General features: G+C 43.0%; 1 protein-coding gene across 3 annotated transcripts in view; it reads left to right on the top strand.

Moving 5' to 3' along the window:
- LOC137436924 (autophagy-related protein 2 homolog B) overlaps positions 1-13,447 on the top strand; it is a 174,123-nt gene extending 160,676 nt beyond the window's left edge. For all 3 annotated transcript variants that reach the window (XM_068131157.2, XM_078787075.1, XM_078787074.1), the window contains 7 exons: positions 3,378-3,546; positions 4,029-4,098; positions 8,311-8,393; positions 8,646-8,767; positions 10,947-11,101; positions 11,306-11,458; positions 11,667-13,447. In XM_068131157.2, the coding sequence (XP_067987258.2) occupies positions 3,378-3,546; positions 4,029-4,098; positions 8,311-8,393; positions 8,646-8,767; positions 10,947-11,101; positions 11,306-11,458; positions 11,667-11,897 (983 nt within the window). In that variant the 3' untranslated portion in view covers positions 11,898-13,447. The remainder of the gene's footprint in view (positions 1-3,377; positions 3,547-4,028; positions 4,099-8,310; positions 8,394-8,645; positions 8,768-10,946; positions 11,102-11,305; positions 11,459-11,666) is intronic.
- Positions 13,448-14,189: the final 742 nt, after the last annotated feature.

Raw genomic sequence — 14,189 nt, forward strand, 5'->3', positions numbered from 1 at the left:
GTTTCCGTCAATTGCTTGTTTTCTTGTGACGTCATCGGAGCACGCGCGCAGGGCACCCTGGGACACCTCGGCCATTTTGATACCCTCTCGAACAACGTCGTCAGCGGATTCACATTAAATAGTTTTTGTTCACGACCAGTCATGCCAATTTGCGGCGTATTTCGTTGTTCAAATAGGCCAGGCGTTAGGCCAGGAGTTAAGTTTTACAAAACGCCCAAACTTCTACTGAATCAGGGTGAGGAAACAAGAAATTTAAGTGAAGAGAGGCGGCGTTTGTGGAAGGCTGCCATCAATCGCAGTGACATCCAAACAGAATCACAGTGGGATCGCACACCTGTCTGCTCCGAGCATTTTGTTAACAGTAAGTAAGAACATGTTTCATGGAATGCGAAACCTGGAACATAAAAGTATTGAATTTGAAACTGTCCAATAAACTTTCTAAAGTTATGTACTCTTATCAACTCGGTCAAAATGAATCTCGATTTTATCATGTGAAGAACGTGCTCTGTATTCGTTGCTTACATGATAAATATAGGTGATGACTTATGGCCATACGCACAAAGCACACATGGCGGCACTCACTTCGCACTGTGCGTCACATGTCTACAAAGTATGCACACATGCATGCACAGCTTAAAACTGCAGTGGTTTTTGAACAAATGGAGGGCACTTAATCAATCAGGTCCATAACATTAACACAAGCAGCTTAAAAAAATACATGTTTGTTTAATATATTAATACCTTGGATCGAATCAAGTGGACGTCATTCAGTTCTTTGTGTAGGATTTGTCGCACCCATCCATCTTGGTACAACCTGTATGCCTCGAGGGATTTATACTTCTTCAACTCATCTTTGGTATAGGCCAATTTGCTGAACAACAGGTAGTTGATCACGTCGATGTGGGTCACCTGAGGCCACTTGCTCACATTCTTCTCAAATTGATCATTTGATAGACCATAAGGGTCACACCCAATGACAGAAATCTTCTCTTTGTAACGAACAAGAACGTCCGGCGGGAGCATCTCTTGGTAGCCAAGGTTGGCACTCGCACTGCTAGCCATACTCAAGCCTGGATCTACCGTATCCTTACGTACACTCCAAGTCTGTTCTACAGGTAGTTGGTTGCAGGTTGACCCACTGCCCAGGTGTTCACCAGTTCACTGGTCCACGGCAAACTTAAACCGAATGTTCTGTGTTTGTTGGGCAACAATACGTAATATAAACTAGATGGCACCACACTCCACATGAACGTGACAAAACAAACAAAATTACTTTATAAAACAGACTTTTTGCGATCCGCATTCACCATAAACCAACGCAACAAATCAATATCAGCGCACACGGACAGATTAGCTTGGGTATCAAAATGGCCGCCGCGCAATGCGAGATGGGTAACTGTGACGTCAGTGAAAACAAAAGATTTCGAGCAGAACGGCTTGTCCGATTAAATCCATCTTTACAGTGTGTGTTGGGGTTGAGTAGAGGAAGGTTCCTTTAGAAAATGGGCGCGCTGCGATTTTCAACATGGCCGCCACGGCAGCCATCTTGAAATTGGTTTTCCGTCAATTTCGAGCAGAACGGCTTGTCTGATTAAATCCATATTTGCAGTGTGTGTTGGGGTTGAGTAGAGGAAGGTTCATGGGCACGCTGCGATTTTCAATATGGCCGCCACGGCAGTCATCTTGAAATCGGTTTCCGTCAATTTCAAGCAGAACGGCTTGTCCATTAAATCCATTTTTGCAGTGTGTGTTGGGGTTGAGTAGAGGAAGGTTCCTTTCGAAAATGGGCGCGCTGCGATTTTCAATATGGCCACCATGGCAGCCATCTTGAAATTGGTTTCCGTCAATTTTGAGCAGAACGGCTTGTCAGATTAAATCCATTTGTGCAGTGTATGTTTGGGTTGAGTAGAGGAAGGTTCCTTTCGAAAATGGGCACGCTGCGATTTTCAATATGGCCACCACGGTAGCCATCTTTAAATTTGGTTTCCGTCAATTTCGAGCAAAACGGCTTGTCCGATTAAATCCATGTTTGCAGTGTGTGTTGGGGTTGAGTAGAGGAAGGTTCATGGGCGCGCTGCGATTTTCAATATGGCCGGCACAGCAGCCATCTTGAAATTGGTTTCCGTCTATTTCCAGCGGCACGGCTTGTCCGATTAAATCCATTTGTGCAGTGTATGTTTGGGTTGAGTAGAGGAAGGTTCCTTTCAAAAATGGGCACGCTGCGATTTTCAATATGGCCGCTATGACGGCCATCTTGAAATTGGTTTCCACCATGCATGGGCTGAGGGGTTACGCCCGCTTTGCGGTGCTATTTATTTCTACCATTGCTTCCAATTTTTTTAACTAAATCCTCCCTCCAATTGTTGCACCATAGAAATTAAATGTACTTTGTACATACAATCATGTAATCCTTTCTCACCATAGGCAGTATGCGATTAATATCGCGCTTCAACACTCGACAATACTTGACATTGGCCTTTCTGATCCTCAAAAGTCAAACTGTTTTCTAATCTGTCAATCTTTAGCTCACCTGGAACATAGTTCCAGGAAGCTTATGGGATGGCTCTTGTCGTTGCAACCTCTTCGCCGAAACTGCTGGTGGGATTGTGACCAAACTTGGCTAAAATTATATTTGGTACGTTGCAACTCAAGTTTGTTCATGGTTTAAAAAAAATCGATGTCTCAGGGGTCTACCGGGGGTCAAAGTGGTATATATTTTGCCCCGCCCCCCCCCCCCCCACCCCAAATATGTATTTGCTCTCTACTCTGAAACTCCACACACTATTTCGATGAAACCTGACCACAATCTTCATCACCCATGATGTACCAACGTTTGTTCACGGCTTAAATATTTTATGGGTCTAAGGCGGTCCATGGGGGAAGGGTGGGGGGTTGCCCCCTAAAATCGGTATTTGCTCTCTTCTCTGAAACTACACACACAATTTTGATGAAACTTGATCGCCACCTTCATTACCTGTGATGTACCAGTGTTTGTTCATGGCATTAGAAAAATTGGGGCTTGAGCGGGTTTATGGGAGGGGAATAGGAGGGTTCCTCCTTAAATAGTTTTTTCCTTTTTTTTGTCTAAGGTCTTATGATTACGTTAGTATGATTCTACATGCTGCCCTATCTCCTAGCAACTATTGAAATTGATTTAAAATACCGTGATGCTGTTTAAAATACCTTTAGTCGGTATACTATACTGCTTTATTCTGCCAGGTGAGCGCCCAAGGCTATTGCCCCTATTTTTGTTTTTCAATGTGTGAATCACCTTTTAATTTATTCATTCATACTTTACAATTAAGGTTGCTATTCTGAAACACATTCATGAAGTTCTAGTTTTGAACCCATTCAAGAATGTCGTTAATCAACCCAAGGAAAGAAATCTCCTCCAAGCGAAGACGGCGCCAGCCCAGCTCGGCAGCCTCGACCAGCCTCTACGCCTGGGCACCCTACTGCGATGACGACATCCACAGAGACAGTTGGCAGTCAAACAAGCTCTGCTTCTTCTTTGGCATCTTCCAGCGACCAGCCCATTTTCTTTCGGTTAGATGCACAAAATTTGAACTTCTTAAGTAATCATTTTGGACCATTTTCTTCCGCACATCTATATTGGCCTCGTGTGTGCTTCACCTGCCTCTTTGGGTTTATTTGTTGGCTGCCTAAATGAATCAAACACATATTGCTTTGCAGCACCATGTATTTCACATTTTCAAGAGCTTTTTTAAATTTGGAGTTGGTATGGGGTGGGCGAAGGGAATATATATATTTGTATACAGCCTAGTCTCGTGGAGGAGCTAGAACACAGAATGTATCAGGATGTAACTGAACAAATAGAACAGTGGGAAGAATGGGGTTGGACTCACCATCATGGTTGAGGGACAAAATGGAGCGAGACTTGGAATGATAAGGAATGTGGGAAATGATGAGAGCAAGGGATGAATGCTCCTCAAATGTGAATTATATTCTCATAGATTTGACATCTTCCCATCTTCTATTTTTGCCTTTTTATACATTCCCCGTCCCAGCGAATTCCGATTTACTTCTGAGGTTCCCATCCAGCTTGACTACCACGGCAAGCATGTGATGATGGAGCAGGTTAGATTTTCCAACTTCTTGACACTTTGCACTCTGTTCTCTCTCTTTCAACAGGAGAGCTGTATGACCAGCACATCTTATGCAAATACTGTATACATCTTGTGTAACAACACCCCAAACCTTTTGTGAGCTCTTCACATAACTTGCACATTAATTGAAGCATCAGTCATCGTACTACTCGATACAATGAAGTGGGCCATTGGGTGGGAGAAGTATAAAACACAAGGACACCAAGGACTTCCAGGACAGAAGTTGGTATTTCAAAAAAGTGGATTTGGGGTGAAATTAGCGGGGGTAGAAAAGATCAAGGTTTTGGATGGGGGAAGATAAGAGATGGTGGTGAACAGCTGTTTTAAAGACCTGGAGGGAGGAGTGGGATTGAAGAGAGTGAGGGAGTTTGTTCCAGAGGTGGGAGAAAAGAGGAATGAAGGAGTGAATGTGAGCAGAGAGTCTTGATTTTGGCAGTTTAACCATAAGAGGGTTGCAGGCAGATCTTGTGCGACCTGTAGGAATATTTGGGGGACAGAGCCCAGAGAGAGCTGGGGGGGGCAAGGCCAGAGAGGAGTCTGTAGAAGACGGAAAGACCACAACCTGCCTGCGGTGAGTGAGTGAAAGGCCCTTGGAGTTAGCTTCATCGCGGGAGATTCCAATGATTCTGAACGCTTTGGTTTCAACAGCGTGAAGACGCGCTAGGTGTGAGGCAGGAGCACCAGCCCAGAGGGGAGAGCAGTATTCCATTGAGCTGTGGATGAAAGCCTTGTATGTGGTGAGGAGCTCAGGTGTGCCAAGGAAGGACTTCGCACGGCGGAGGATGCCCAGTCGGTGACTGGCTTTGGAGGCCAGATTTGAAATGTGGTTTTCCCAGGAAAGATCATGGCAGATAGTGAGACCCAAAAGCTTGAGTGACAGAACTTCTTGGAGAGGATTATTCAGAAAGTGGATGGGAGGGTTGTCCAGTCGGTCTTTTCGGAGAGACATCGTAAGAGTGTGAGATTTGTCAGAATTGAAAGACATGTTCCACTTGTTTGCTCAGTCTGTGATTTTGTCCAGGTCTGGAGAGAGTGAGGAGGCTGCAGACTGCCGATCTGAGGGATGAGGAATGGAGCGACAGAGAGTAGAGTCATCAGCAAAGAGATAGAGAGGATTTTCAAGAGAGTCAGAGAGATCATTGATGAAGACCAGAAAAAGCACAGGGCCCAGAACACTCACACTCACTCACTCACAGGGCCCAGCATTCTCACATGACTCAAGAAGAATGTGTTTAACATGTGTACGACGACGGGAGTTGTGGGAGATATGTTGAAGGCAGCAGGAAGTTGGGGTGTGAAGAGAATGACAGAGATCTGTAATCTGGTGGTGAAAGAAGGCCGCATTCCAGTGGTTTTGGAACTGAGTGCCCTCGTCCCTCTATACAAGGGGAAAGGTGACCCTCTGGAGTGTGGCTCGTACCGAGCGATAAAGTTATTGGAGCATGGAATGAAGGTATTGGAAAGGGTGTTGGAGAGGAGGATAAGGAAGAAAGTGAAGATCGACGAAATGCATTTTGGATTTATGCCAGGAAGAGGAACGACAGACGTGCTTTTCATTGTGAGGCAGTTGCAGGAGAAGTACATGGAGAAGAGGAAGAAGTTGTTTCTTGGGTTTGTTGATCTGGAGAAAGCATTCGATAGGGTTCCACGCAAAGTATTGACATGGGCATTGAGGAAGTTAGGAGTGGAGGAATGGTTGATCAGAGTAGTGATGGCAATGTACAATAGAGCGCACACAGCTGTAAGGACGAAGGACGGGAACAGTGGTGAGTTTGAGGTGAAGGTGGGAGTGCATCAGGGGTCGGTACTAAGTCCACTACTATTTGTAGCTGTGATGGAGGTGCTGGCTCAGAACGTAAAGGAGGGTTTACCGTGGGAGTTGTTGTATGCAGATGATCTGGTGTTGATTGCGGAAAGTATGGATGGACTGAAGGAAAAGATGAACAAGTGGAAGGAATGTATGGAGACAAAAGGTCTGAAGGTGAATATCGGAAAGACGAAGGTGATGGCAAGTGGTAAAGCATGTGGTGAGGTGGAAAGAACTGGGAAGTGGCCCTGTGCTGTGTGGAGGAAGGGTGTCGGAGTGAACTCCATTCAATGTACAATGTGCGCTGAGTGGGTTCATCAAAAATGTAGTGGTCTGAGAGGGTCATTCACCAGTGTGGCAGCTACATTCAAATGTAAGGTGTGCACAGAGGGAGCTGCAGATGGAGGAAATGTTGAGTTGGATCTTGGAGACGGCGTGAAGCTGGAAGGTGGGAAAACATTTTGCTACCTCGGAGACATGCTGAATGGAGAAGGTGGATCAGACTCGGCAACGGTTGCTAGAGTGAGATGTGCATGGAAGAAGTTTCGGGAACTGAGTGGCGTGCTGATGATGAGGGGAGTGTCGTTGAAGCTGAAGGGAAAGGTGTATGCTGCATGTGTGAGAAGTGTTATGATTTATGGGAGCGAGACATGGGTAATGAACGTAGAGCAGCAACGAAGGTTGGAAAGGGTGGAAATGCGAATGGTTCGACGGATGTGCAGTGTATCGTTGATAGAGAGGAAGACAAATGATGAATTGCGAAAGATGATGGGAATAGAGCCTGTGATTGATGCTGTGAAGAGGAACAGGTTGAGATGGTTTGGTCATGTGTTGAGGAAGGATGAAAGTGACTGGTTGAGAAGAGTGATGGAAATGAATGTAGAAGGAAGTAGAGGATGGGGAAGACCGAGAAAGACTTGGCTAAAGATGGTGGAAGAAGAAATGCGGGCAAGGGGGTTAACAAGGAGAGATGCAGAAAATAGGGCAAAATGGAGAAGATTGTCATGGGGACCGCAAGGCTAATCCCCGCTCTCGTTGGGAAAATGGCCTTTACAATGCATGTTGTTGTTGTTGTTGTTATGTGTACGTAACATTCTGCATTCACAGCCACCATTTCTTCAGTATCCTGATGTTGCAAAAAATTATGAACCGTAAATCCAATTACTACTGAGACCACGCCATATCATTATTTTTGGGGAGTGGAGAGATAACGCAACAAAGTGGGCTGGTTTCCCCATGCCCCAAATCCAGCAATTCTGTTTGTTTATCATACCATAAAAGTAAACATGACATTCGTCACTGGAAATTGCCATCTACGTTGATTCCTGCCCGATCAATATATAATCCTTCTGAAACGCACACAAAATTCATAACGTAGATGCTCGTCATGAGGTTAACTGCGGCATCAATTTAATTTTGTAAGGGAAATCCTTCAGATCAGACTTCAACACTATAATGACAAAGCTTTGAGACACTCCAATTTCATGTGAAATGCACCTTGTTGATTTTCTAAAGATATGAGCAATCACTTCTCTAATTCTGTTTATGGTTTCTGGCGTTTGAATATTCCTCGGATGTCCAGAGTGTCCTGCATTATTGTTCTTCCCTGAGCCCATCCCTCTCCACTACAGCACCATTAGGTTTTTTTTTTTCTGCCAATGTGCAAGATGTATCTCTGAGCAGGCTGGGACTTTTGTAATGAAATTTTACATCAATTATGGGGATAGAATGTATGCAGGGTTGACTTAATTATTTGACCTTGATGTAATTTTAAGGTCATGACCTAATTATATATATTTTGACATTTTCCACCATAACTCGACTAATGCTTATCCAATCGGAAAGTAAGTGCCCTCACTGTGAAAGTGCCTTGAAGAAGGCGCATTTATGCTTAATTTACATCATACCCGTCCGAGTTTAAGGTCAAGGTCAAATGGTGGCCTGAAAAAACGCCTCTTTTTTTTTTGTCTTCACTTAATTTTGTCAATGCGAAATCTCAGACTGCTTGGCCTTCCAAGATGTTCTTGCGTCGTAATGGTGCACCTGCACTGAAGATGTGCACCTGATATTTAATGAGTGTCGACCTCCTTTTTGGGGATTGTGACCCAATTAACCAAAGGCACCTTTTTGATCATAATTTGAATAATTTTCTAACGATTTTCATGATGTTGAGTTTGATGGATAGATTGTAGATGGGTGCACATTTTCTTAATCCACACTCTGTCCCTAAATGGTGAAGGTCAAGGTCAATATGGCGTCCGAAAAATATAAGGCCTTCATTGGATCACGGTCACCAGGGAAAGCTTACCTCTCACGATCGCTTTGTGATCACAGATATCTAGTCTTCATTTGTCTTTCTCTGGTTTTGACTCACAGGGCACCTTTGCGGGAATTCTCATTGGATTGGCCCAGCTGAGCTGTTGTGAACTGAAACTTAAACAACTCTGCTATCGCCATGGGTATGTGTGGCATTTTACTGTTGTTTGTGCTTGTGTTCGAAAGAAGGACACACTAATGACTAATCTATGGTATAACATTGGTATAAATTTTGTTGGCAAATTATTTTGAATAAAAGAAGTATCCATTTGTGAAGAGCAGAACCAGAGGTGATATCCAAAGATTATCTGGAAGAGGATTTGTAGCCTAACTGCAGCCACGTTGCTGTATCGTTTCCTGACTATTAAAAATGTTTTTTTGTTTATCCTACACAGTCTGCTTGGTGTGGATCGACTGCTTGCGTATGCTGTCAATGAATGGGTCAATGACATCCGAAAGAACCAACTGCCTGGCATCCTGGGTGGTGTTGGACCCATGCACTCATTGGTTCAGCTTGGTGTGTAGTGTCGTTTAGACACTTGTTTTGCTAAAACAAACATCGTTGAGACACTAAACATGTTTAAGGTCTAGACTCGAATTCTCGGAGTTTTCTTTCAAAGAACGAAGGTGATATTAGATACGATAAAATTTGACCTTCGAGTCGTCTATGCATGAAACATGATAAGCGAGCGGACATTTTCAATGATGTTTTGTTTTCTGCACTACCATGAGGAAACCTGAGCCCGTGCCTGACAGGAGGTCATGCACTTACCGTCGGAGCAGTCAAAACCGGCTTTGATTTTCGACGCAGCTATAAACTGAGAGTTGTTCTTCGCAGGCAGGGAGAAGGGAGGTTGCCATCCCTCTGATGGTTGTTGCAGACCCATTTGCTAGCATATATTTGGCATATAGCATATATATTTGGCATTTGGCATATAGCAGCTAGCATATATTTGCTAGTTGGCATATATTAAATATCCTACTATACTTTTCTGCAGAGTAGGTGAGGTATCACCAACACCCCGATCAAATTCCAAATTCACATAACCTAAGGGGACACCTCATCAGCGGTCTCGTCACACCTCCCACAAATGATGCTACCTGAGAGTTGAACTCATGATCTCTGGCACAATATGCAAATGATATGAATGAAGAAATGAGTCACAATATAATGACCAGTCCACAGAATAATTGTGTAGGTTATCGTTTTTTAAACTGCTTTGAGTTTTTCTATATGCAATTAGACCTTGTTCCCATTGCACCAAGAAGACCTTGTTCCCATTGCACCAAGAAGACCTTGTCCCCATTTACAGTTGTGGATTGGTCACATGCGCCACATTGTGATTTGCTGCTAGGTTTTATTCCACAGGCTGGCAAGGTTAATGTTGCATGCTGTTCAACAACAACAACAGCAACAAATTCCTCTCTGCCCATAAAAACATTGACCTATCTCATGTTTTAATTGAACAGGTGCAAGTTTGAATTGAAGGTGCAAGTGTGTTATCAAATTGAAGAAACTAAGTTCCAATGTGTATTTTGTATTGGAGTTAGGGGAGGAAAGGATATGTATCAGTGTAGGTATGGTGTGTGCTGGGGAACTGTAGAGTGGGGTTAATAGTGAGTAGAGAGAGGGGTCAAAAATGACTGCAACTTCGCTAATACCATACGTGCATTGATACTATCCGCCAAAAAAAACCAAACATGTAGATTTGATAATGTAATTGTTGAAGGACTGTTGCAGCATTCATTCTAAGTGCCTTTTGGCACAAGGGATTTGCAGAACACTTGATTGCAAATTTCACATAACGTAATTGCGTCATACAATAATCGTTCAGCACGCGCAAGTCATGCACCTTTAGGCTTTTAAAGGTAATGGTATTCTGAGCAATTTAGAAGTCTTTCTGAAACAGCAGCATGTGGACCATCCAAAAAAAATACACCGATTATGTTCTATAGCAATCCATTGCAATGCCACCTCTGTCAGAAAATCAGGGGTATGGAATTGTGGACATCTTCAAGCAGGGTCTTCCATTAGCCATGTTGCAAGGCTCTTTAACATGAGGAGAAGAACTGTTTATGACCTCAGAAGACGTTTTCAAACCACTGGATCAACAGAAGATATGCCAAGAAGTAGACGTCCTCGGTTAATGCGTGTTTGCGTGGATTGGTCGTGCAAATGTATCAGGACTGATGCATTTGCACGACCAATCTATGCAATCGGTTTCAAACTGCCCAGAGCACCGTAAACACAATCCGAGACTTGTAGGTTAAGTGCCAACACTGTCTTGAGGCATCTCTGTGATGCAGGGATCCATGATCATCGTCCTGTTCAGCATCCCAGTTGGGATTGCTGCCATAGCTGGACATTCCCGGTGTTGAAATTGTTACTTCCACGTTGGATCCCTATCTGAAAACATTTGCCACACAATGCAACATTATGTAATTAGATCACAATTAAATTAATTATTCAGCATTTATCTCTGTCAGAGGTTTGCACTTCATCTTTGTCCCCATGATGTCACATAAAAAAATCGCATCAGCAATCAAGTGTTAGTCTTTTTTGTTTTTATGGTGAAGAGTGTATATGTAATATACAGTACAGTGACACAAGTGTATAAATTGATTTTTCACCAATGCTGCATTAATACAAGTGTAATATCAAGTTCAATTGTACTTTTGTGTGTGCACTCGAGCAGTGCAGGGCATGAAAGATCTTGTGTGGCTCCCCATTGAGCAGTACCGCCGCGATGGCCGTGTCGTGCGAGGATTCCAGCGTGGGGCTGCCTCCTTCGGCACATCCACCGCCATGGCAGCCCTTGAGCTCGCAAATCGCCTCGTGCGGGCTGTGCAGGTTCTTTGTAAACTCCTTGCTTTGGTATTTCCTCACTCAATCAATTTTATGCAGCAACAGAATTGACCTTGCATAAACTTTGTTTTCTCAGTGTGAAAACAAAAGAGAAAACAGATTCTTCCTGAAGATAAATTATAAGTTTGGAATTTAAGGCAAGAACTAATATTGAATAACCTGTTTCCACATGTGCACCCACATGTGCAGGCGTCTGCGGAGACGGCATACGATGTGCTGTCTCCAGGGCCGAGCATTGCTCGACTAACAGCTTCAGCTAATGCACGTTCACCACACCGTCTCTCCCAGCAACCAGCAGATCTACGAGAAGGAGTGGCAAAGGCATATGATGTTGTCAGAGAGGTGAGATAAGCACACAGCTTTTGAGTTCAATCAGGTACTTGGACACATCCACGATGACTCTGAAGAACACCGCTGATTTTTTTTTTTTTGTATCGTAAAATGTTTCACTTACATTTTGAAATAAATATTTCCGAAAGGATGACACACGCAACACACAGACTTCCATTAAAATGATGATTTGGTAGTCTCAGAACTGTTGTGTTTGCAGGGATTTACGGACACGGCGCAGAAATTGTACCGTGTTGCGACACGTGAACATGAGCAGAAAGGGATGACAGGTGCTGTGGGGGAAGTACTACGGCAGATACCTCCAACTGTCATGAAGCCAATAATAATGGCCACGGAGGCCACAGCAAATGTCCTGGGAGGAATGCGCAATCAGATACAGCCAGATGCTCGGCGTGAGGACTCTCAGAAGTGGAGACTGGGAGAGGACTAGATACACCAAGACAGGTGGATGTGCAGAGGTAGAACAGGTGAATTCTTATCAGAGAGACAGAGACATTGAAAAACAAAGCCCCTGGAGTTTTTTATGATCTAGTAGCGCATGCACACACACACACACACACACACACACACACACACTCACACACACTCACACACACACACACACACACACACACACACACACACACACACACACACACACACACACATATTATCATTTAACTGTTACTTTTAGAAAGCATGTACTATAATACGAATGACTTTTGGCACTTCAACCTCAAAGAGAAAAGACTAATAATTTTAATTGATGGAGAAAACAGCGCAAGGACTGAATTTAACAAAAAGAAGACCCGTCAATGTTGAAAGTTTTATCCTGTGGACAAGTTTTCTCAATGTTTTCGTAAAGCTGGTGAATTAAGAGCACTCCACCTGCAGATGAGCAAAGTGGCATCTTTTGCATGCCAAACCATGGAAATGTCTGATATGCAGACCTTCATCGATGCGCTTCCACTTGGGTTTACCCCACTGCCAAGCTTGAAAAAAAGACCTCCGGTGTCATCGTTTATTTGTTCTGTCTCAAGACTTTGTTGTACAGTTTATTTTTCTTCTTTTTGCCATCACTACTGGCTGATTGTGTTTGTGATTGTACACTCTTCAACGATGGTTTAAATTTCTGTTTGAGTGGAAAGTTCACGCATAAACATTATTGTGATGACATTTGCACAAAATCTTGGGGTTCCTGACATATTACGTACGTATATCGCTTCTTGATCGTGAAGCTTTTTTTGAAAAGGAGTGGGAGCGCAAAGGGAGCACCGCTGCTATCCATGGTTCATGGCTTTTTTAAACCTCAAGGCATACGTCTCTCGCTTATGATGAAACTTGTGTAATTCTCATCCATGTTGTTTGAGAAAAGTGTGAAAACTCGTGTTTGAAAATGGATGAATGTTCATATAAGACTGAATATACATGCTGTTACATGTTGCTATTGTGGTTATTAGCAGTAGTTAGTAGTTTTTCAGGCTAAAAGAGCCATAAGCTAAATAAATTGTCTTAGCAAAGTAGCTTGTTTAGCTTTTTGCAAATATCTGGGTTAAAAAAAAAAAAAAAGAGCCCGTTTAAGATCAATGAGATATGTTTATGAAGCCAACTGTGTATGCTAATACTGTAGTACTTTTTGGTGTTTAATTGCCCATCTGTGCCTCCTTAACCCGAGTCAGTACATCTTACTAAATTGGATCAGCTATATAACTGTTAGCTTTCACAGTGTTATATTCTTGACAAAAGAAAAGCAAGAAAACTATTTACGACGCATCATTGTGGATTCGCAACTTGTGTATATGTAAGTAAAAACTATTTATTAAATAAGTCAAACAACTGCTGGTGCAGTCTTCTGAATCATTCAAACTGTATCCACACATTGGTGTGGATTTGGGGACTAAGAAGGTTCCCTTTTGCAGATAGATAAAAGAATATCGAATATTATAATTATAGTCAGCACTTTACATGACCTGGGTATAAAGTGTAAAATTTGAACTTCTACGTTGTTGTTGCTCTCCTCATTTTCCCTTTATAAGGGGAGAGGTAGCTTATGCATTGATTTTTGCTCATGTATTGATCTAAGTTTTTTTTTTTGTTTTTTTTTTGGGGGTGGGGGGGGGGGGGTGGGTTGGATACATAATTGAGGCTCGTGGAAAAGCAAGAGCAGAATGAAAGGGAACAAAATGGGGAGAGGGAAATACTAACATACAGACAGAATAACATAGAGGTGAGAGCGATGTCAAGGGGAGGGGGAGAAGCATACATGGGGGATGAGTAAGCTGCACACAAGCTGAATAAAACACAGAAAGAAGGGGAAGTGGGGATGAATAAAAAAGTAACAAATCAATCGACAACAAACAAACATGAGATGGTATTCATAGAATACTTGCCCTGCGCAGTCAACTTTTTGTTTGATCCAATATGGCTACCAGACCACATGAGTGATGACATCATAAATTTACATTCTCTAATATAATTGTTGCGCAGATCGCGCTCAATAAATTTCAAACTGATCGGACTAACGGGGCCGCCGAGATTGTCCCTGTCGAATTATGACGTCATAATTCAGGCACCAATTACGTCATCGTTAACCACTTATTCCCCATGCGAAATTCTTTACAATGAGCCACGTTTAAATTTTTTCCATAGAGCGGTTTTGGAGATGTCGAGGTGCAACGTTTTTCGGTTTTTCCAAGATGGCACATGTACCATGTGACCTATGATGTCATAATTATCATTAAAA

Source organism: Myxine glutinosa, chromosome 11 (genome assembly GCF_964187855.1).
Source record: "Myxine glutinosa chromosome 11, kmMyxGlut1.1, whole genome shotgun sequence".
In the NCBI taxonomy this organism is placed as follows: Eukaryota; Metazoa; Chordata; class Myxini; order Myxiniformes; family Myxinidae; genus Myxine; species Myxine glutinosa.